At 52.0% G+C, this 20,686-nt stretch overlaps 1 protein-coding gene across 1 annotated transcript; it reads right to left on the bottom strand.

Moving 5' to 3' along the window:
* Window positions 1-2,656: 2,656 nt before the first annotated feature.
* Window positions 2,657-15,630, bottom strand: PGPEP1 (pyroglutamyl-peptidase I). Its single transcript, XM_077777124.1, has 3 exons — window positions 15,547-15,630; window positions 11,511-11,743; window positions 2,657-7,267 (listed from the first exon to the last, which is right to left on the bottom strand). Exons 2-3 carry the CDS (start codon window positions 11,714-11,716, stop codon window positions 7,075-7,077), a joined length of 399 nt encoding a protein of 132 aa, XP_077633250.1. The 5' UTR covers window positions 11,717-11,743; window positions 15,547-15,630; the 3' UTR covers window positions 2,657-7,074.
* Between the last annotated feature and the right edge of the window lie 5,056 nt (window positions 15,631-20,686).

Below are 20,686 nucleotides of genomic sequence, written 5' to 3'. Positions count from 1 at the left end.
CTGAATCTCTCCGTTGCTCTCTTGCATTTCTGCTTTTCAGTCTCTCATAGTCTCTGCCTCTCTTGGCCTCCCCACCTTCCCCATCAGGACCACAGTGTGGGGGGGGGTAGGGGGTGGGGAGGGTGCAGCCTGAGCCTGCCCCTCCCCCTTTCCAGGGACCTGGACACGGCAGGGCAGATCTGAGACACTCCTTGTAGAAACTGCTGAATGCGTGGTGGCGAGATGCCAGTGCAGGAAGAGGGGGTAGGAAAGTTAAAGAGGGTGTGGGGGAAGGACTTTGGGATATCCGGTTCAGCACTTCCCCCCACCTTACCCCTACCCAGGACTTTCGCACACAATGTGTCCCAAAATGACCTTGGGTTTTGAGGGATGCATAGGAGTTCTCCAGGTATAATGGGGGCAGGAGGGCTTCCAGGCAGAGGGGGTAGCTTGGGTTGGTAGTAACAAGAGAACAGTGGTTCAAATGCCCAGGAGAGGAGTCAGGCTTTCTCCTGTAAGCCCCAGGGAGCCATGGAGGGCATGAGAGGTGGGGAAGGGCCCCCATCAGATCCCCAGAATGGATCTGGACTAGAAGGATGAGACTGGTGCCTAATAATGAGGGAGCAGAATGGGGGCTAAGGGCCAAGTGCAAGCTAGCACCCCCCCTTCCCCCGGTGGACTATGTGTGATGTTCCTCAGACACTCCCAGCCCCCCAAGAACAAAGCAAAGGGGTGTAAGTGCTGGCCATGGTGCTGTGGGAAACTAAGGCAAATGAAAAATTAAATTCCCTTCCCTTGAGGCAGAGTGGCCTCCCTCCAGGTGCTCAGCTGCCTCGACGATGACACTTTGCCGGGGGCAAAGAGAATCTTGGCTTAACATTATCCTGACCCCCCACGATCCTGTAAGTCTACTTTAACATGTAAAAATCCCTTGGAAACTTCCTTTATCTCAACCCCCACCCCCCAAGATATATGTCGGGAATCACACTCCAAGCCTATGGCCCCTGATGGACATCTGAAGGGTCTCATGACTGAGATTTTACTGAGCAATAATAAACGACATTTTCCTAACAGCAGCTAGTCCCTCGAGGTCCTGAACCCTTGCTTCCAAAATTCCTTAGAGGCTGACTCTGCCCCTCCCCTCTCCCCACCTGGGGGTATATGAGCAAGTCACCCGTCACAACCCCAGTGCAGCTCTTTCTGCCCACGGTCTTGTCCCCTTGCTGTAATAAAAGCACCTTTTTTGTGCCAAAGACGTCCTCCAGAATTCTTTCTTGGCCGTCAGCTCTCAACCCCCCGACACCCAAGACCCTCATCTCCAAGTAAGACTGAGACTGTCCAGGCGAGAGCTGAGGGAGACTGTTGAATGTAGCCAAGAGAGGCCTCTCCAAGCCTTAGCCTCTACTGGACCCCCACCCCCACCCCCGCCATCTGCTTGGCCTGTTCAGCTCCCTCTGGGTCCCCCATCACTGCTGGATCCCCTGGCTGACTGCACTCCCAGCCTGGAAACTGCTGGGCCCCCGGTGTGTCCCTGGGCCGGGCACCAGTGCACAGTAGGCCCTTCACAAGTGCCGGGTGCAGCCACAGGCAGGCAGGGCTCCAGAGGGAAGGGACAGGTGGTGTGAGGGCCTGGGCTGGAGAAGGAAGCTGGCCTGGGGCTTGTCTTCTGCTCACGGGAGACTCCGGCGCCTCCTTGCGCCCCCTGCTGGCCTCAGGATAGAACACTGAGCGCTCACCCCTTTCCTGCCTTCCTCTGTAATTTCCCGCACACCCATTAAACGCCCAGAGCTGTGCTGGGTGCAGAGGACACTTCCTCTGAGGGTGCAAAGAACCTGTGTCCTCGGGGACTTCCAGGAGGTGCCCCTACCCCGGGAACCAACATTCCCCAAGACAAGTCCTTTTGGTTTCAAGTCTATTCTTTGGGGGCGCCTGGGTGGCTCAGTCAGTTAAGTGGCCGACTTTGGCTCAGGTCATGATCTCGCGGCTCGTGAGTTCAAGCCCCATGTGGGGCTCTTTGCTGACAGCCCAGAGCCTGGAGCCTGATTTAGATTCTGTGTCCCTCTCTCTCTGCCCTGCCCCAGCTGGTGCTCTGTCTCTCTCTGTCTCTCAAAAATAATAAAAAAACACATTAGGAAAAAAAAATTTAAATCTATTCTTTGAAAGCCACTGACCCTAGCGTGTCTTCATTCCCTCTGAGGACAGACATAGGGGAATGACCAAGCCCTGTTTTGGGTTCAAACTCCTCAGCGCCAGAGAAGCTGGCCTGGGTTCACTTTCCAGCTTCTCTCCCTGGCCACGACAAGAGGCTTTACTGGAAGAGCCTCAGTTTCCCTGTCTGCAAAAGGTCGTAATAGCACCCCCAGCCACCCCATGGTGGTGAGTGGGAATTTTGCACACGCTGGGAGTCTAAACGATCATGATTCAAACCCCTGCGCCACACCCCCTTGCTGTGGGACGGCAGGCAAGTTACTCCATCTCTCTGTGCATCAGAACAAAGGCGTTGGGTTGAGGAGAGAGACCATTCACTACACAAAGCCTCTCACACTCACAACAGCTGCCACTAAGTGGGCACCAGGGACAGAAATCCCATGAGCCAGGGCCCCCTCTGTCCACTGATGCCTTCAGGCTGAGGATGACCCCGGTGGCCGCTGACCTCTCACAAAGACACAAGAAATCATGTATTTCAACTGTTTTATTTGCTTTCTGGGGTGTCAAGTTTGGGGTGTCCCAGAGCCCAGCCCCCAGCAAAGTCTGACAGACCCTTCCCCAGCCAGGGGTCCCAGCCAGGAGGGTTTGGGACAAGGCACTCACAGGAACTGTGGGGGTCAGGGAGAAGCCACCCGGAGGGTGCAGGGGCCAGGCCCACCTTAGGGGCACAGAAAATGCAGTTACCTTCAGTGAGAAGAGAGATACAGGACGAGACAGAAACCTGAGATGTTAATGGGGTCCCAGAAACATGCTGGGTACCCCTCTGGCTGGCAAAATGCCAACTCTGGTCCCCAAGATCCCGATGTAGCTTCCTGGCAGACGCCACGTGCCTGGGGAGCACGGAGCCCAATTCCAAACTGCTTTCTCTGGGACTTCCTGGAGGCAAAGCACGTGGGTCACAAAAGTCACTCACTCCCAGACCCCACCTCTGCAAATGGCTCGGGTGACCTTGGCCTGGGCCCTGGGGAGCTAAGGCCACCTCCGAGAGCCTGGGGTGGCTTCTCCCTTTCTCATTCGTCCCCTTGCTCTGCACCCCATGTTTATCAGAGAGGCAGGCACTTCTGTGGGTCTCCAGGCAGCTGGTGGGGGGGGAGCGGGGAATGGGTTCAGCGGGAAGAGCAGCTCAGGGCGGGGACAGGTTCCGCCAGAGGTCTGGAAGCCCATGAAAGTCAGCTTGTGACAACTGCCCGTGAACCGGGGGACAGTCTCTTAGCAGAAATGTTCAGCGTCCACACAAGATGTGGATGCCAGCCAATGGCCCCCGCACCCCAAACAGCTATCCTTCCGTGGGTGTGAGGGGGGCCGTGGCCTTTAACGTGCGTCCTCACCACGAATATAGAGGCATCCTCCCCTCCCAGCCAGCAGGCCAGGCCCTTTTGAGGCACTTGTCCCTGGAGAAGGGAGATTTACTCTGGGATATAAAAACAAAAGCCCTTTTCGGCTCCCGGGAGCCAGCGGATACAGTGGGACTCACGGCCACGAGGGGCCACCCGGCAGCGCGGTGGCCGGCCTCTGCCCATGTGACCATCTGTGTCCCCACACTGCCTGCAGGCTCACGCGTGCGCTTTCGAGGGTCTCAGGGCAGAGGCTGGGGCCGTGGAGAAGAATGGGGCTTTGTCTATCCCCAAAGGGGACTTTTGGGTTTAAACACTCCAAGGGGTGGAGAGGTCAAAGGTCCACAGTCTAGACAGTGGCCGCAGAAAAGAGGCTGGTGTGGTGGGCGGGTCTGCAGGAGCGGCTCCCCTTCCCGGCCCAGTCACCCTCGAGGGACACAGGCGTGCGGGTGTGCTCACACACCAGCTGGCCTGGCCTCCTGGCAGAAACTTCTAAGACAACAAAAAGGCATCCTGGATCTACTTTTTCAGCCGTCCCCCTGGGCAGGCCCTTTCTGTTCTAGAAGTTACCGTGCCAGCAAAGAGCAAGGTGGCTGAAAAGCATTTGCCTGGATAAACTATTGCAATCTGACGTTTCCTCCCAACACCCGGCACCACCTGGGAAGCCATGACTTCTGTCCCCCACCTGGCCCCGTCTCTCCCAGGGGCCAAGGGACCTTGGCTGTTCCTTGACTGGACCAGGTGGGCCAGGTGGCACAAACCCAGGCCACTCACTCAAATTCCTGCTTCTTCCCACCTTTCTTTCTCTCTGACCACTCCTTATCTTTTTCTCAAGCTACACACTCATGTACCTACCACTGACCTTCTTTTTGGTGAGGAAGGGGAAACCAAAGGGGCTGAGAGAAGAAAAGTATGAGGTGCAGAGGCTCAAGCCCCTTGAAGGAGATGCCATCACCAGACACCCAGATGACTATTGCTGTCTCCGTCCCCCACCTCCGCACCCCACCGTGGGGGCCCAGGGAGAGGCACCCCTCCGCCCTCCTATGAGATCCCCCCAACAGCCTTCCCACCACATCCTCTGCCCATCTTCCTACCACTCACACTTGCTGCACCCACCTCTCTCAGCCTCTCTCCCTTCCACATGCTGCTAAGCCACACCCACTTCACCCCATTCTGCGTGACCCTTCCCCCTGAGACCCTGCGGATGGCGAGGGAGGAAGAATGGGACTTGGTACTCCCTTCTCGCACAAGGACATTCTAGTCCGAGGCTTAACAAATGCAGACAGACACGCCATGGAGAGAACAGGTGAGTTTGCCCGAAAATTGGACAATAAAAAAGCTGGCAGGAGGTGGGTGAAATGTTTAATGGCTGTCTGATTAAATAAGAAGGAGCGAAATGCCCTTGGACAAGGAGAGGATTCCGGCTGAACTTGGTGAGGAAATCTAAAATCATTGCAGGAACACAAAAATGACATACATACACTCGACAATGATCGGACAATAAGTTACAGCTCTAAATGTCTGAACTACATGATGCTTCAAACAGAGAGGCGAGATGAAGACAAAAGAAAGATGAAAATGTGGAGTTTGGGGATGGTGTGTCTGGGTCCTAGCGGGTACCCAGCTAAGCACAGACCTGGCTCATCTTCAGGACCCCTCCACCCCTTCCTCCGCCATCTTGCTTGGCTTCATTTCCTCCTCGGACCCCTGCAGATCAGACCTTTAGGGAAGAAAGCTACAGGACACTGGATGTTCTGAATAGGACCTCGGGGGGACCCATGAGCCTTGAGCTCCCATACTCAGAAGACCCACAATTTCTGCTCCTGGAATCCCGCACTGCAGATTTCTCAGGAGACTCCAAACTCAGACTGGGGACGTGAAAGGGGCATTTCTGGTAGAAGGCAGGCCGGCACGGAGAGAGGACAGAGTCCCAATCATTTCAACCTGCCAGCCACAGCCCACACCCATTGCCAAGTGCAGGCCCCAAGTCACCCACTGCCCCCTCCAGAGGAAACCCAGGACTCTGAACATGCATTTAGCTCAGAAACCCATCAAGCCGGTTCCCCAGCAACACAGCAGCTCAGCGGAGGCAGGACCTCCCCTAGCCATCGGAACAAGCGAGGAGGAAGTGAACGTTGAAGAAAACCAAATCAAACCAAACCCTCGTCTGTTTTCAAAAGAACTGCATGCTGGGAAACAGCGACACGCTCCGACTCGGCATCAGATTCCAGCGCACCTCACACTCAGGGGCGTGATGAAGCCACAGTCTCCCACAGAGGAACCTTCCCGAATGTGTGCATCCTCGGTTGGCTTCCTGGTCGCTGTTGTCATTCTCTCCCTCAGACGGGTATCAAGGCCCAACTGGGTGGCCTCACTCTCATCCCCAGCTGGTCACGTTCAAAGTTCCCAGGGAGTGAGATCAAAATTTACTCCCAAGTCCTGGGCGTGGCTCCAAAAACCATCCACACGAAAGCCCACTGACCGCTCGGCCACCCTCCTGCACCAACAGGCTGGCACACGTGGAGTTCGGCAAACTCCAGCCCCTGGGCCCCTTCTGGCGCCCTCGATAAGGAGAGCAAAAAGCTGGTCCCCAACACTGAGTCTGCAAAACCGCAGGCCAGATGTGGGCTGGGTTTGCAGCTGCTGCACGTTTTTACGTATTAAAAAAATCCAAAGTCATGTGCATGTCAAAATGACAAGGTCTGCTTTTCCCCCCCGGCAGCCTCGCTCCAGAGGACCCCAGGGGACAGCTCACCGCTCTGGTCAGTTTCAAGGGTCAGCCCACCTTTTGAACCACCTGGGGCAGCAGCAGCTCCCACTCCTTCATGGCCTGGCCAAACATCCTGTCCGCCCCGAGAAAAGGGAACTTGATGTCAGCTTGGGCAGAAAGATGTAGGTCTGGTTTTCGAAGAGAGGCAGAATGGGCGGCACCCGAGGAAAAAGAAAAGATACTTTGTTGTTGGCTAAAGCCCGCGTTTTAACCAAAGGGACTATAAATTCCTGCGTGCCCAAACTAGCACTATTGTTTTTTAAAAAGAGAATAAGAAAGAGAAAGAGAGAGAGAGAAAAAAAAAAAGCAGCCCTGTCATATCCCAAGGCAGCCCTTCCCAGGGCTGCCCAGGCTGTTGGGACATGAATCAGGGCAAAGACATTTCAAGGAGTTTGGGAAAAACCAGCCATGGATGAAGGGAATGCCAGAATCCCTTCATCAGAGACTCAGACAGGCCGCTGAACAGGTGGCCCCAGCCATGGGATCGAAGAGCAGAGATCCACTCGACGGGGATTCTCTATGGAGATCGGGACCCACCGGCTTCCCGGCCATCGTGGCTGTGTCCTCTAAAGCAAAGGGCAATAGAGGAACAATCTTCAGCCACCCCTTGCCAATCGACCAGCCCTTTTGCGGAGAAGAAGAGAGAGGAGGTGTGTAAGTCGGAATACTGGTCCAAATCAGACGCCCAGCGGCCAGGCTTATCCTCCTCGGCCAGGCCCCAGAAGGCAGACGTTCCCCCTGGGGTTCCGAGTGGGACGAGGTCCTGGGAGGCCTAAGAGGCTCTCAGTGTTTGTGGCGACAGCTGATTTTGCCTTCTGACTGCTCCAGGACGTCCAGCATCTCCTCGATGATGGCCTGCAGCGCCCTGCCCAGCTGGTCTGCGTTGTACGGCTTGCCCAGCGGGGGCACGTGAACAAAGGCTGAGCGGCCGTGACTCTGGTACAGAGAGGTGTAGTAGGTGAAGTCGCAGAGGTACCTAAGTTGCAGGGCGTGGGGGTGGAGACCAAAACAGGGTCAGAGAGTCAATACGCAGACTAACGTGACAGCCTCCATCCAGATCTACCGTAACAACCCTCGTCTCGCCAGAAAACTGCAAGATGAAACACCACTTCACCCTCCCCAGGTTGGCAAAAAAAACCAAAAACACCCTGATAACTTCGTGTGCTGGTGTGGATGTGAGGAAGGAGGCAGTATCATACGCTACCAGGGGGGTGTGAATTGCCCCAGGGGGAAAATTTGGCAGGCTAGTGATATTACAAATGCCCAGACTTCATGACATATTATTTCTGGTTTTCAGAATCTGAATTCAGAAGCCAGTGGCATGACGGCACAACAAAGATCAACAAGGCATTCGCTGCATTGTTATATATAAAGGTAGAAAAATAGGAAGTAAGTTGCCCCAGTCTGGATGTCCCACCTCAACTTCAATGTTGAAGCCCTTAACCCCCAATGTGATAGTTTTTTTTTTTTAATGTTTTATTTATTTCTGAGAGAGAGAGAGAGAGATAGCATGAGCAGGGGAGGGTCAGAGAGAGAGGGAAACACAGAATCCAAAGCAGGCTCCAGGCTCTGAGCTGTCAGTGCAGAGCCTGACGTGGGGCTCGAACCCACGAACCGTGAGATCATGACCTGAGCCAAAGTCGGACACTTAACCAACTGAGCCATCCAGGCGACCCCCGCAATGTGATAGTCTTAAGAGGTGGGGCGTTTGGGAAGTGAGAGCCCCTTATGAATGGGGTTAGGGCCCTTATAAAAGAGACCCCAGAGAGCTGCCTCCCTCCTCCTGTCAGAGCAAACAGTGGGCAGTCTGCAGACCAGAGGGAGGCCTTCATCACCAAATGACCAGACCAGTGCCTTGATCTTGAACTTCCCAGCCTCCCGAATTGTGAGCAGTTACTTTCTGTTGTTGATAAGCTGCCCAGTATGTGGTATTTGGTTGTAGCAGCCCGAATGGGCCTGGACGCAATATAAATGTCCATTGGCAGAAGAGTGGCTTAATAAATTGGCTCATCCACACAATGGAATACTATGCAGCCATTTACATGGCACGTAGTGGATCCAGAGGGAAAAGGAGAATTCACCAAGACCCATGTTGTGTGCCCACAAGTGACACATCTCAGGGGAGGAAGGGATGAAGGAACGTCTCAGGAAAATACACATCATGTAACCCCATCCACATAAAAGCAAAACAAAATCGGACAAAATCCTAAACTAGCACACCAAGTGTTCATATACTATTGATCCCTGAACATGGCTTTGAACTGCAAGGGTCCACTTATATGAGGATTTTTTTCAGTAAATCCAGTACTGTAAATGCATTTCCTTTTCTTTATGATTTTCTGTTATTGTTGTTGTTTGCTTTTATATTAATTCCAGTGAGTTAACATACAGTGTGATATTAGTTTCAGGTGTACGATATAGTAATTCAATGCTTGAGTATAACACCCAGCCCTCATCATGACTAGCGCCCTCCCTGATCCCCATCACCTATTTCACCCATCCTTCCCCTCCAATCAGCATTGGTGTGTTCTCTGTAGTTAAGACTCTGTTTCTTGGGGTGCCTGGGTGGCTCAGTCGGTTAAGTGTCCAACTTTGGCTCAGGTCATGATCTCATGGTTTGTGGGTTTGAGCCCCATGTCAAGCTCCGTGCTGACAATTCAGAGCCTGGAGCCTGTTTCAGATTCTGTGTCTCCCTCTCTCTCTCTGCCCTTTCCCAACTCATGCTCTGTTTCTGTCTCAAAAATAAATAAACATAAAAAAAATTTTAAAAAGACTCTGTTTCTTGGTTTGCCTCTCTCTTTTTTTCCCCTTTGCTCATTTGTTTCTTAAGTTCCACATACGAGTGAAGTTATATGGTATTTGTCTTTCTCTGACTGGCTTACTTTGCTTAGGATGACACTCTCTAGCTCCATCCATGGTGTTACAAATGGCAAGATTTCATTCTTTTTTATGGCTGAATGATATTCCTCTGTGTGTGTGTGTGTGTGTGTGTGTGTGTATCACATCTTCTTTGTCCATTCTTCAATCAGTGGACACTTGGGCTGCTTCCATTTCCTTATGATTTTTTTTTAACGTAAGTTCTACACCCAACATGGGGCCTAAACCCATGACCCTGAGATCAAGAGTCGCTCACTCTACTGACTGAGACAGACTGGCGCCCCTCCTTATGATTTTCTTAATAACATTTTCTTTTCTCTAACTTACCTTACTGTAAAAATACAGTACATCTATGTATATACATACATATACAAATAACATACAAAATGTGTGTTAATCAACGGTTTATGTTATCAGTAAGGCTTCTGGTCAACAGTGATCTATTAGTAGTTAAGTTTGGCAGGGGTGGGGGTGAGTCAAATGTTATGCAGATTTTGTATGCAGGGGGGTGATCAGCAGCCCTACCCCCCAAGTTGTTCAAGGGTTAACCGCCGCTAGGGAGGAGAGAGGGGGAGAGAATTTTTACAGTGGAAACATATGAGAATATAGCCTAGAGTTATCTGTGGGATATGGAATTAGTTTTAAAAACAGAATGATGGGGGCACCTGAGGGGCTCAGGCAGTTAAGCATCCAACTCTTGGTTTTGGCGCAGGTCATGATCTCAGGGTTCATGAGTTCGAGCCACACATCGGGCTCTGCACTGACCGCATGGGACGCTCTGGATTCTCTGTCTCCCTCTCTCTCTCTCTGCCCCTCCCCTCGTTCTCTATCTCTCTCTCTCAAAATAAATAAATAAATAACATTTAAAAAAATAAAGAGATCAACGGTGAATACGGCTACTCCATTCAGTCTCCTGAATCTGCCACCTGGTGCAGAGAAGTGTACAGTGACACCTGGTGCAGAGAGGGCATTGAACAGTGGGGACATAAGTTGGTCTGGGAGGTTGCAGACGGCCCCCAAGGAGGCAATGTGTTGGAGCTAAGACCCAAAAGACACCTTATCAGAGGGAGGTGAGATCAGCACAGGAGTACAGAGGCCACATCATATGCAAAGGCCCTGAGGCTAGAGTGAGCGTGCTGTATTTGAGGAAGCAGAGGAGACTGGCTTGTGTGGCTCGCGTGCAGTGGGGGACAGAAGAGTGAAGGCAGATGAGAGTGGAGAGGTGGGCAGGGGCCAGACCCCACAGAACCTGTGGATGGCGGTGGAGACAGGCTGGCTCTTATTCCAGGTGCGGTGGGAGCTGCAGGAGGGATTAAGCAAGGAAGGGACACCATCTGACTCAAGTTTATAAAAGACCTTGGGGTGCCTGGCTGGCTCAGTTGGTTAGGCATCTAACTTCGGCTCAGGTCAGGATCTCATGGTTCGTGGGTTCGAGCCCCGCATCAGGCTCTGTGCTGACAGCTCAGAGCCTGGAGCCTGCTTCAGATTCTGTGTCTCCCTCTCTCTCTCTCTGACCCTCTCCTACTCATGCTGTCTCTCTCTCTCTCTCTCAGAAAAAAAAAATTATAAAAGACCTCATAAAAGGCCAAAGAGTTTCCTCCCAAAATGTATGTTCACCTGGAACCTCAAAATGTGACCTTATTTGGATATAGGGGTTTTGCAGATGTAATTAGTTAATACAAAATCATATCGGACCCAGGGAGGTCCTACATCCAGTGGCTGATGTCCTTATGAAAAGGGCATATAAACACACACACAGGGAAGAGGGAAGTGTGGAGACGGAGGCAACAATCGGGGTGATGCGGTCACAAGCTAAGGGGCCCCAAGGGTTACCCGCAGCCACCAAAAGCCAGGAGAGAGGCAGGGAACAGATCTCCCCCTCGGGGCCTCTAGGAGCGCACGTTGCCAACACCTTGACTTTGGACTTCAAGCCTCCAGAACTGGGAGATGATAAATTTTTGTTGTTTTTGTTGTCCTAAGCTGCCAAGGTGATGCGTTTTGTTACAACAGAAAACACACACAGAAACAAACTGCTTGGAGGAGGAGGCCCCCCAGGGCCAGGGTAGAGGTGGCAGGAGGGGCACCAGGGAGAGAGCTGGGGCAGCAGCGTCCAGTGGGAGATGCTAGCACGGGGCGGGGGAGTGGACGGGCAGATTCGTACATAGTGAGTTCTAGAAGCAGAATCCGTGGCACCTGTTACATGCGTGCACTTGGCTCTGAGCCTCACGAACGGTGAGCCCTCTGCCCACAGAGGCCAAATCAATGCACTTGGCTTGTTCAACGCTAGCCTGGGCCGGTGGAGGAGGGAAAGCACCACTCGCACTCACCCCAAGGCGCCCTACCTGCCGGCATCTTGGGAGATGGTCACTGACACGTCCAGGCCCAGCGTGGTGACCCTCTTACATACAGCATCCATGTCGATGATGGAGTCAATGCTTTCGGGCCCGTCCTCCACGCAGCACTGGGAGCCGGGGCAGAAGCGGCAGTTGTCCAGCCCCTTGTAGCCCTTGTTATGCCCGCACTTCTCCAGTGTGACCGCGGTCGCCATGCCCGACACCCCCACATGCACCACGAGCTGCAGACAGACGGGCAGGGCCATGAGACGGGGGTCCCCCCCCGCAGGCGGAGGAGAGGATGGCATCCTCTCCCGGCTCTGCCTGGAGTTACACTGTTTCCAGCCTCTTGCGGGCGGAATGGACCACACACACACGACCGCACAAAGGGACAGGCGGAGCGAAACATGCAAGGATGTGAAACATGCAAGGGTGTTCATTGCAACTGTGTTAATACAAACACCGGAAACAACCTAATCAGCGGTTTGTAGGGGGCTGGCTAAATACATCACGGAGCTGACCTTCCAAAAGTAGTTCTATACAGAATGACTTTCCAGACATAGTGCCAAATGCAAAAGACAAGGTGTAACTTTCAGGAATCAAACCTAACAGTGCTCAAAGAGGTAATAATCTGTCAATGATCACTTCAGTGTTTTTCATAAAAATGAGAAAAAAGCATGAAAACACTGGCAGGCTCAATAAGAGATCGGTTATGTCCATTACTATAAGCTACCCAGCTGTTAACACAATATAAGGAAGGATTTTTAATGACCTACATAATAAAATGCTCACAAGAAAACATTTATAACCAGCAGGATACCCAATGAAGTACAGTTGAATTTCAACTAGTATTTATTATTTGTATATATGCTTACACACAGAGAGGGCACTGTAAGAAAATATATAAACATTTATTTTTTAAACTTTTTTACTGTTTATTTTTGAAAGAGAGAGAGAGAGACAGCAAGAGCAGGGGAGGGACAGAGAGACAGGGAGACACAGAATCTGAAACAGGCTCCAGGCTCTGAGCTGTCAGCACAGAGCCCAACGTGGGGCTCGAACCCACAAACCGCGAGATCATGACCTGAGCCCATTTAAAATATGGGCTGACAATGGTGAGCTCAAGCCACGCTTCGGGTAAAACAGAAGCCCCACTTCGGATGAGCCTCGCTTCTCTCTCTCTCTCTTTCTCTCCACCCTCTCACTTGTGCCTCCCACTCAAAAAATAAGAAAATATGGGGCGCCTGGGTGGCTCAGTCAGTTAAGCGTCCGACTTCGGCTCAGGTCAGGATCTCACGGTTCATGGGTTCGAGCCCCGTGTCGGACTCTGTGCTGACAGCTAGCGCAAAGCCTGGAGCCTGCTTCGGATTCTGTGCCTCCCCCCACTCCTCTCTGCCCCTTCCCCACTCACATTCTGTCTGTCTCTCTCAAAAATAAACGAGCAAACAAAATTTAATTTTAAAAAGTATAACTTTTTAAAAGTTGATTACAGGTTGAGAGGATAATACTTTAGACACATGGGGTTATGCTGAAGAAATGATTAAAATGAATTTCACCCATTTGCTTTCACATCTTCTAAACGTGGCGAGGAGAAGATGTAAAGCGTCCTGCGGAAGGGCGTGAGGATGTCCCCCCCATACTGCTGGCGACTCTAACTCCCCGGAGTTACCAGGTGAGTTGATTTATTACCAAACGCCCCACATCTGGCACTGTCCTATCTGGCGTTCCGTAAATTGAATATTGGTGAATGTGAAAACAAAACGCAGCTGTTGGGGCACCTGGGTGGCTCAGTCGGTTAAGCGTCTGACTTTGGCTCAGGTCATGATCTCACGGTTCGTGGGTTCGAGCCCCACATCAGGCTCTGTGCTGACAGCTCAGAACCTGGAGCCTGTTTTGGATTCTGTGTTTCCCTCTCTCTCTGCCCTCCCCCTGCTCATGCTCTGTCTCTCTCTCTCTCTCTCTCTCTCTCTCTTTCAGAGATAAAAAAAAAAATTTTTTTTAATGGCAACTGTTGTATAAGGAGCTGCAAGGTGATCCCCCACGTGTAAAGAAGAAAAAAAAGTCCCCGTCCTAATTGCCTGGAAACCGTGACTCTGACCTTCTTTGGAAAAGGGTCTTTATTGATGTAAGTAATGAGTAAGTAAAGGATCTCTTGACAAGATCCTCCTGGATTATCTGGGCGGGCCCCAAATCCAATGGCAAATGTCCTTAAAAGAGACACATGAAGAAGAGGCAGAGCCAGAGAGGAGGAGAAGGGCCCACGTGACCACGGAGGGAGAAGGTGGAGGCAACCCGAGCTGAGCCTCCCCTGAGGGAGACGGTTCGGCTGCTGATGCCTTGATTTGAGATTTCTGCGCCTCCAGAAATGTGAGACTGCATTTCTGTGCTTCGAAGTTTACGGCCATTTCTTACAGCAGCCACAGGAACCCAGTGCACTGCACACGTGTATGCACACTAGTGTACATGCACACACAGGCGTGCAGTAATAGGTGTGAGTGATCAAATAGCAGTGATCGTGGTGCCAGTTAACTAACCAGGGAGGATTCTCTGTGGTGGGAAAGACATTTAAAAACATGTTCATGCTTTAGGGTATTTTTGTTTGTTTAACTAGAAAAAGGCAGGACTGCACAGAAGAGGCAGAAGGGGGCGCCTGGGGAGCTCAGTTGGCTACGGGTCCGGCTTGGGCTCAGCTCATGATCTCACAGTTCGTGAGTTTGAGCCCTGCGTCGGGCTATGTGCTGACAGCTCAGAGCCTGGAGCCTGCTTCAGATTCTGTGTCTCCCTCTCTCTCCCCTTCTGTCTCCCAAAAATAAATAAAAATTACAAAAAGAAAAAGAACAAGAGGGGCACCTGAGTGGCTCAGTTGGTTAAGCATCCAACTTTGGCTGGGGTCATGGTTTACAGGATCAAGCCCTATGTCCAGCTCTCTTCTGGCAGCTCGGAGCCTGGAGCCTGTTTCAGATTCTGTGTCTCCCTCTCTCTCTGACCCTCCCCTGCTCGTGCTCTATCTCTCTCTCTCTCTCTCAAAAATAAATCAACATTAAAAACATTTTTTTAAGAGAAAGAAAAAACAGAAGAAAAAGTGCATGGGTAGAATCACGTGTCACTAGCTCTCCAGGTCCCCCTCTCACAAGGGACAAAGTCCATCTGAGACTCAGTGAAGGCTCATTAGGAAGGAACTTTCTACTGGAAGGTCGGCCTGGCCCGGGCAGGCTAGGGTGGGAAGCTGGGCGGGGCGCCCACAGGCGACCAGAACCTCACTTATCAGAGGCACCAGCCCAGGTACCTTCCCAGGTGACGGTCCCTCCGGACCCCCTGGAGCTCTCTGAGCCACATGTGTCTGCGGTGGGAGAGGGTGGCTCCTTCCTGTATGGCCTCCATCACACTGCATCTGGTGACAGTCAACTGTCCCCTTGTGGAAGCCTCAGCTCCCCCTTCTCCTTCTAGGAGGTCTGGACAGAGGTGAGACCACCCGCTGGCCACCAGAGTAGGCATGTGACCAGAGCATTCCTCCCTCCAGCCCCCAGCCATAGTGATTGGCAGGGGACCCAAGTGGCCAGTGAGAATCAGCCATGGAATTATCAAAAGGAAAGAGGTCTTCTTTCTGCTGAGGGGCTGAGTTGCTGGGGTATCAGCCCGCAGCCGCCTATCTTTGCCAAAGCAAAAGCGAAGTACAAAGCAAAGCTGAATGGCCAAGAGGGAAGGCTGATAACACTGGGTGAGCGCCTGGATCAAGTTATACCTGAAGCATACAAACGTTTGTGCTTAAGCTGAGTTAAGGTGTGCGCTGACTGTCACGTAAAACTAAATGTGACGTGACCGATACAGAACTCCAGGGGGACAGAGCCAGGCTCTGTGGGGTCGCAGGTGCTTGCACTCCTCCCTCACGTCCATGGGTAACCGAGGAAAGTGTGGCCCTTTGGGGGGACAAGGCCATGGCACGGGCCATGTGACTGCAGCAGGGACAAAGCCACATGGATCATCGAAGCGCGGGGTGCCCACCTGCGGGCCCCGATGAGGCGCCGCCTGCCTGCACCCCACTCACCTGTGGGCTGTGCTTCTCCCACAGGGCAGGGATGAGCCTCTGCACCGTCTTGTACTCGACTGGGATCTCATACACGTGCAGGTCCACGCTGTCGCCGAGCCCCAGCTTCTCCAGCTCCTGGAAGGGAGAGGGCGTGTTGTGGCATCCGGCGGGGGCTGCAGGGTTGACGCGTCCCCAGGGGACAGACTGGCCCGTCCTCAGACAGCAGGTGGGGATCCTGACTCAGTGCGCAGAGTGGGAGGAGGGGTGCGTGTGCTGGTCCTCCCCAAAGCTCCTCCCTCACCCCCCCCCCCACTCACTCTTCTCAGACTGCATCTCCGCAGGCAGCAGCATAAGGCTGCGGCCTTTGACACTAGGCGCCCAGCTTTGAACCCTATGTGATCCTGGGCAACTTACTTAACCTCTCTGAGCCCGTTTCCTCATCCATAAAATGGGGATAAAAAAGTAGCCATTTCACAAGGTAGCTATAAGGACTAAATGAACACATTCACACTGAGTTCCCAGAGATGCTTGGCACATTGTATGCCCTCAAATAATGTTGGCTCCCATTACTATTATTGTCTTTGCTATTGTTTGTTACTATACTTTCCCCTTCATTACACCCTGATGAGAATTATTTATAGACTTGGCGCATGCCACAGAGCAGGGTCTCAGTTCCTGTTCACAGATGGACCCAACTCCTCGGGGACCCTCTAACAATCCTGAGCATGAGGTGGCTTGAAAACATCATGAGGGGCGCCTGGGTGGCTCAGTCGGTTAAGCGTCCAACTTTGGCTCACATCGTGATCTCGCAGTTTGGGAGTTCGAGCCCCGCGTTGGGCTCTGTGCTGATAGCTCAGAGCCTAGAACCTGCTTCAGATTCTATGTCTCCCTCTCTCTCTGCCCCTCCCCTGCTCGGGCGCTCACTCTTTCTCTCTCAAAGAATAAGTAAACATTTAAAAACACATGTTTTAATTGATAGTCGGAATAATGAAAGCTGCAGGACTGCTTCCCACCGTCCCCTGTGTCGTGCAGGGGTCGGAAGATGCTACCACTGGCGGGTGTGGGGTCCCAGACAAGGCCTTTTCTGCACACACTTGGCTTCGCTGAGCTAATTCACTGCGGGTGAGTTCTCGCATCTCCTGAAGTGGCTTCAGGGTTATTTTATCCAGTTGCCTTGACCTTGCTATCCGCGCGGTCCCAACGCCACGCTCATTTGCCCGCAGCTGCTGGAGAGCATCCAACACCTGGAAAGGCCGGTCCCTTCCCACCGACAGAGACTTCCCACCTGCTCCCCCCGGGAGGTGCGTCAAGGTCACCTGGAGACAGGATACCAGGACGGGGGCGGGGCATGGCGTATGTGTGTGGTAAAGCTCACTTAAGTTTATTTTATCATTCTGAGAGAGAGAGAGGCAGAGAGAGAGAAGGAGAGAATCTGAAGCAGGCTCTGCACAAATAGCATGGAGCCCGACATGGGGCTCGAACTTACAAACTGTGAGATCACAGCCTGAGCCGAAATCAAGAGTTGGACACTTAACTGACTGAGCCACTCAGATGCCCCAAATCACTGGGTCATTTTTTTTTTTTGAGAGAGAGAGAGAGAGAGAGCACATGCACAAGCAAGTGGGAGAGGGGCAGAGAGAGAAGGGCACAGAGGATCTGAAGCAGGCTCGGTGCTGCTGACACCACAGAGGCCGATGCGGTGCTCGAACTCCCGAGTGGTGAGATCATGACCTGGACCAACGTTGGACGCTCAGCTGACTGAGCCACCCAGGCGCCCCCCGTGTGGGGGAGTCTTAAACGCCAGTGCAGGGAACTGAGACCCCATCCCTGTCACCAAGCGCAGTAACGTGTGGAATCAGAAAGAATGCCCTCCCCCCAAGAAACCCCACGGCCAACGGAGGGCACATCTGCCCCCTGGGCACTGGCGCACAGGTGGGCTGCAGGCGGCTGCTGGGGCAGGTGGATGGGAGATGAGCGGGTGGCATTTTGTGTGACATCAATTTCAACACCCTTAAAATATCCTTAAGAGAAATGTGGCAAAATATTTCATTTCTCTTACGATGTTTTCTCTCAGTCATGAGTAGTTTTACTCTCACGTTCCCTTTTCCTCTAAGCCTCAACTTCCTGGACTGCGCAATGGGACCAGGGAGCACTCCCCCTAAAGGGGAGGGGACTTGGGGACGAAGCAGGCGTAGAGCTCACCAGCAAGTCTGCACGCCATCAAACCCCCTGGAAGGCTTTGCATCTGTGACCCGATTTCCACGCCCACGATGTCACGCACACTCGCCCGCACGCCACACACCAGGAGGATTATTCTGGACGGCCACACAAACACGGACAGACTCTCACTTGCTGGAGTTCTTTTCACGGTAAATTGAATCCTCCAGACAGTAAGTGTCGGTCAGGCTCTCTCAGATCATTCCCAGATCTCAGTGGTGTGAAGCCTTCCCGGTGGACGCCAGACAGTCCCATGGGCGGGATTTATGGGATACGCCAAGTTCTGTGTGGCAATTTGGGGACTCAAGCACCATGGTCTCCCACCCTACTCCACCCCAACCTGCTTGCCTCCCAAGGCAACATCTAAAATCCCATCACCCCCTTCCCCTGCTCCCGCTTTGCTGTGCTTCCTGCCGCATCTAGAATAAAAATCCTAACTCCCCGGGGCACTTGGGTGGCTCAGTCGGTTAAGCGGTTACGCGTCCAGCTTCAGCTCAGGTCATGATCTCACGGTTCATGGGTTCGAGCCCCGTGTCCGGCTCTGTGCTGACAGCTCAGAGCCTTGAGCCTGTTTCAGATTCTGTGTCTCCCTCTCTCTCTGCCCCTCCTCTGCTCACGTTTCTCTCTCTCTCTCAGAAATAAATAAAACAAACAAAAAAATCCTAACTCCCCACCATCCTCCAGGAGGTGCATAAACGGGACGCTGCCAACTTCCTTGCCCTCCTCTCCCTTCACCCTCACCCCACTTTTGCTCACTTCTCTTCAGCCACGTGGCCTCCCTGACACCAGACTCACTCCTGCCTCAGGGCCTTTGCACTGGCTATTTTCACTCCATGGAACACTCTTCCCCTTACTTTCCGGTCAGTCAACTCTTTCCTTAGCCTTCATGTCACAGCCTCCTGAGCAGCACTGTGGACACCCACACTCCCTCAGCCCCACAAAATGGTGTTCCTGCTCTAGCACAGGACATGAGCGTGGTAGGTGCTTGTGGATACTGGCTGGACTGAGCAGCTCAAGCATGGACGGAGAACCAATATAGACCTACATGCCTCACTTTCCTCAACTATAAATGGGGGTTTGGACTAGCTGCTAGCTGGGACCCTCTCTTTTCTTTTCATCCTTTCCTACATTTAAAAGTAGCTCTGGGAAGCGGGAGGGGGGGCGGGGCCTGAGGGGAGCACGGTTAGTTAAGCATCCAACCCTTGATTTTGGCTCAGGTCATGATCTCACAGTTCATGGGATCAAGCCCTGCATCCGGCTCTGCGCTGACAGTGCAAAGCCTGCTTGGGATTCTCTCTCCCTCTCTCTCTGCCCCTCCCCTGCTTGTGAGCTCCCTCCCTCAAAATAAATAAACTTAGTGAAGAGGTACAGACAGCCCAAGCATCCATCAGTGGATGGAAGGATGAATAAACAAAGTGTGATCCTATCCATACAGTGGAATATTATTCAGCCACGAAAAGGAACAGAACCCTGACTCGCGCTTCAATGCAGATGACCATGAAAACAGTGCTGAGCAAAAGAAGCCAGACACAAAAGACCACACAGTGTATGATTTCTGTATATGAAATGTCCAGAACAGTCAAATGCATAGACACAGAAAGTAAATTAGTGGCTGTTAGGGGCTGGAGAAGGGCGGATGAGGAATGGCTGCTGACGGGGGCAGGATTTCCTTTGGGGGATGGGAATGTTCTAGAACCAGATAGAGGTGGTGATTGTACAACACTGTGAACATAAAAATGCCTCTGAACTGGTCATTTTAAAATGGTTAATTTTAGGGGCGCCTGGGTAGCTCAGTCAGTTAAGTGGCCGACTTTAGCTCAGATCATGATCTCACAGTTCGTGAGTTCGAGCCCCGCGTCGGGCTTTGTGCTGACAGCTCAGAGCCTGGAGCCTGCTTCGGATTCTGTGTCTCCTTCTCTCTCTGCCCTTCCCCTGCTCACGCTCTGTCTCTCTGTCTCTCAAAAATAAATAAACATTAAAAAAAATTTTTTTAATAAAATTTTATGTTATGTAAGTTTCATCTCAATAAACAAAGAAAGAAGTGGCTCTTAAATGCATGGACGTGGAGCGTAGGGGTCAAGGGCATAGCCTCCAGAGCCAGGTGACCACGTTTGCTCCTTCTTCCTACCAGCTACTGGCTGAGTGACCTTGAGCAAGTCATTCACCCTCTCTGTGCCTCAGTTTTCTCATCTGTAAATGGGAATAACAGTAGTACCCATGTCATAGGGAGGAAAAATAAAACAATACACACATAAGGCAGAGTCTAAAAACTGCTCAAAAGATGTTAACTTAAATTACACTTGGAAACATGTATGTGCTTCCTTAAAAAAAAAAAAAAAGGCGCAATTTCTTCCAGCTAAAATGGAGCCTCCAGAATCAGATCCCCCGCGCCCCGCCCCCCATCTTGAACAACTGGAAACAAATAGACAAAATGTGTAAAATAACCCTTTTCAGACATTGGAGAGTCAACGCTGGGGTTCTAGAAAAGGCAAGAAGGCTACACTTTGCAGAGCAGAGTCCTGGATAAAAGACAGTTGGGGGCGGGGGGAGGGCAAAGGGAGCAACTGACAAACGCAGAGATCTTTCGAGAGTCTGAGAAGGAAGAGGCAGAGCTGTGCAGAGACCAGGGACTGAGCCTCGAAAGGAGCTGGTGTGAACCAGCCAGAGCGGAAAGACTTCATAAGGAAGTAGAGAAAACTTAGCCCCAGCATAAAGACTATTCTGGTCCTGCCTAAAAAAAAAAACCAAAAAAAAAAAAACAAAACAACAAACAAATAAACAAAACTTAACAGCAAGGCTGGGAAGGATCAAACTGTTTCCAGCAACTTAATTGTATCCCAGAGCAAAGCTCAAGAATATTTAGAGGAAATAAAAAAGTATCCAGGGTGCCTCAAGGTAAAATTCAGAAGGTCTGGCCTTAAAGTGAAACTTATCAGACAAG

Source organism: Crocuta crocuta, unplaced genomic scaffold (assembly GCF_008692635.1).
Source record: "Crocuta crocuta isolate KB4526 unplaced genomic scaffold, BGI_CrCroc_1.0 scaffold77, whole genome shotgun sequence".
NCBI classification, from domain to species: Eukaryota; Metazoa; Chordata; class Mammalia; order Carnivora; family Hyaenidae; genus Crocuta; species Crocuta crocuta.
This window is presented reverse-complemented; position numbering and strand designations above follow the sequence as displayed.

Bases quoted from the DNA above. Each gene is read 5' to 3' on its own strand.
- PGPEP1 (XM_077777124.1), bottom strand. From the start codon at position 11,716: ATGGCGACCGCGGTCACACTGGAGAAGTGCGGGCATAACAAGGGCTAC. The intron at 7,268-11,510 runs GTAGGGCGCCTT...CCTGCAACTTAG, and splicing joins ATCTCCCAAGATGCCGGCAG to GTACCTCTGCGACTTCACCT.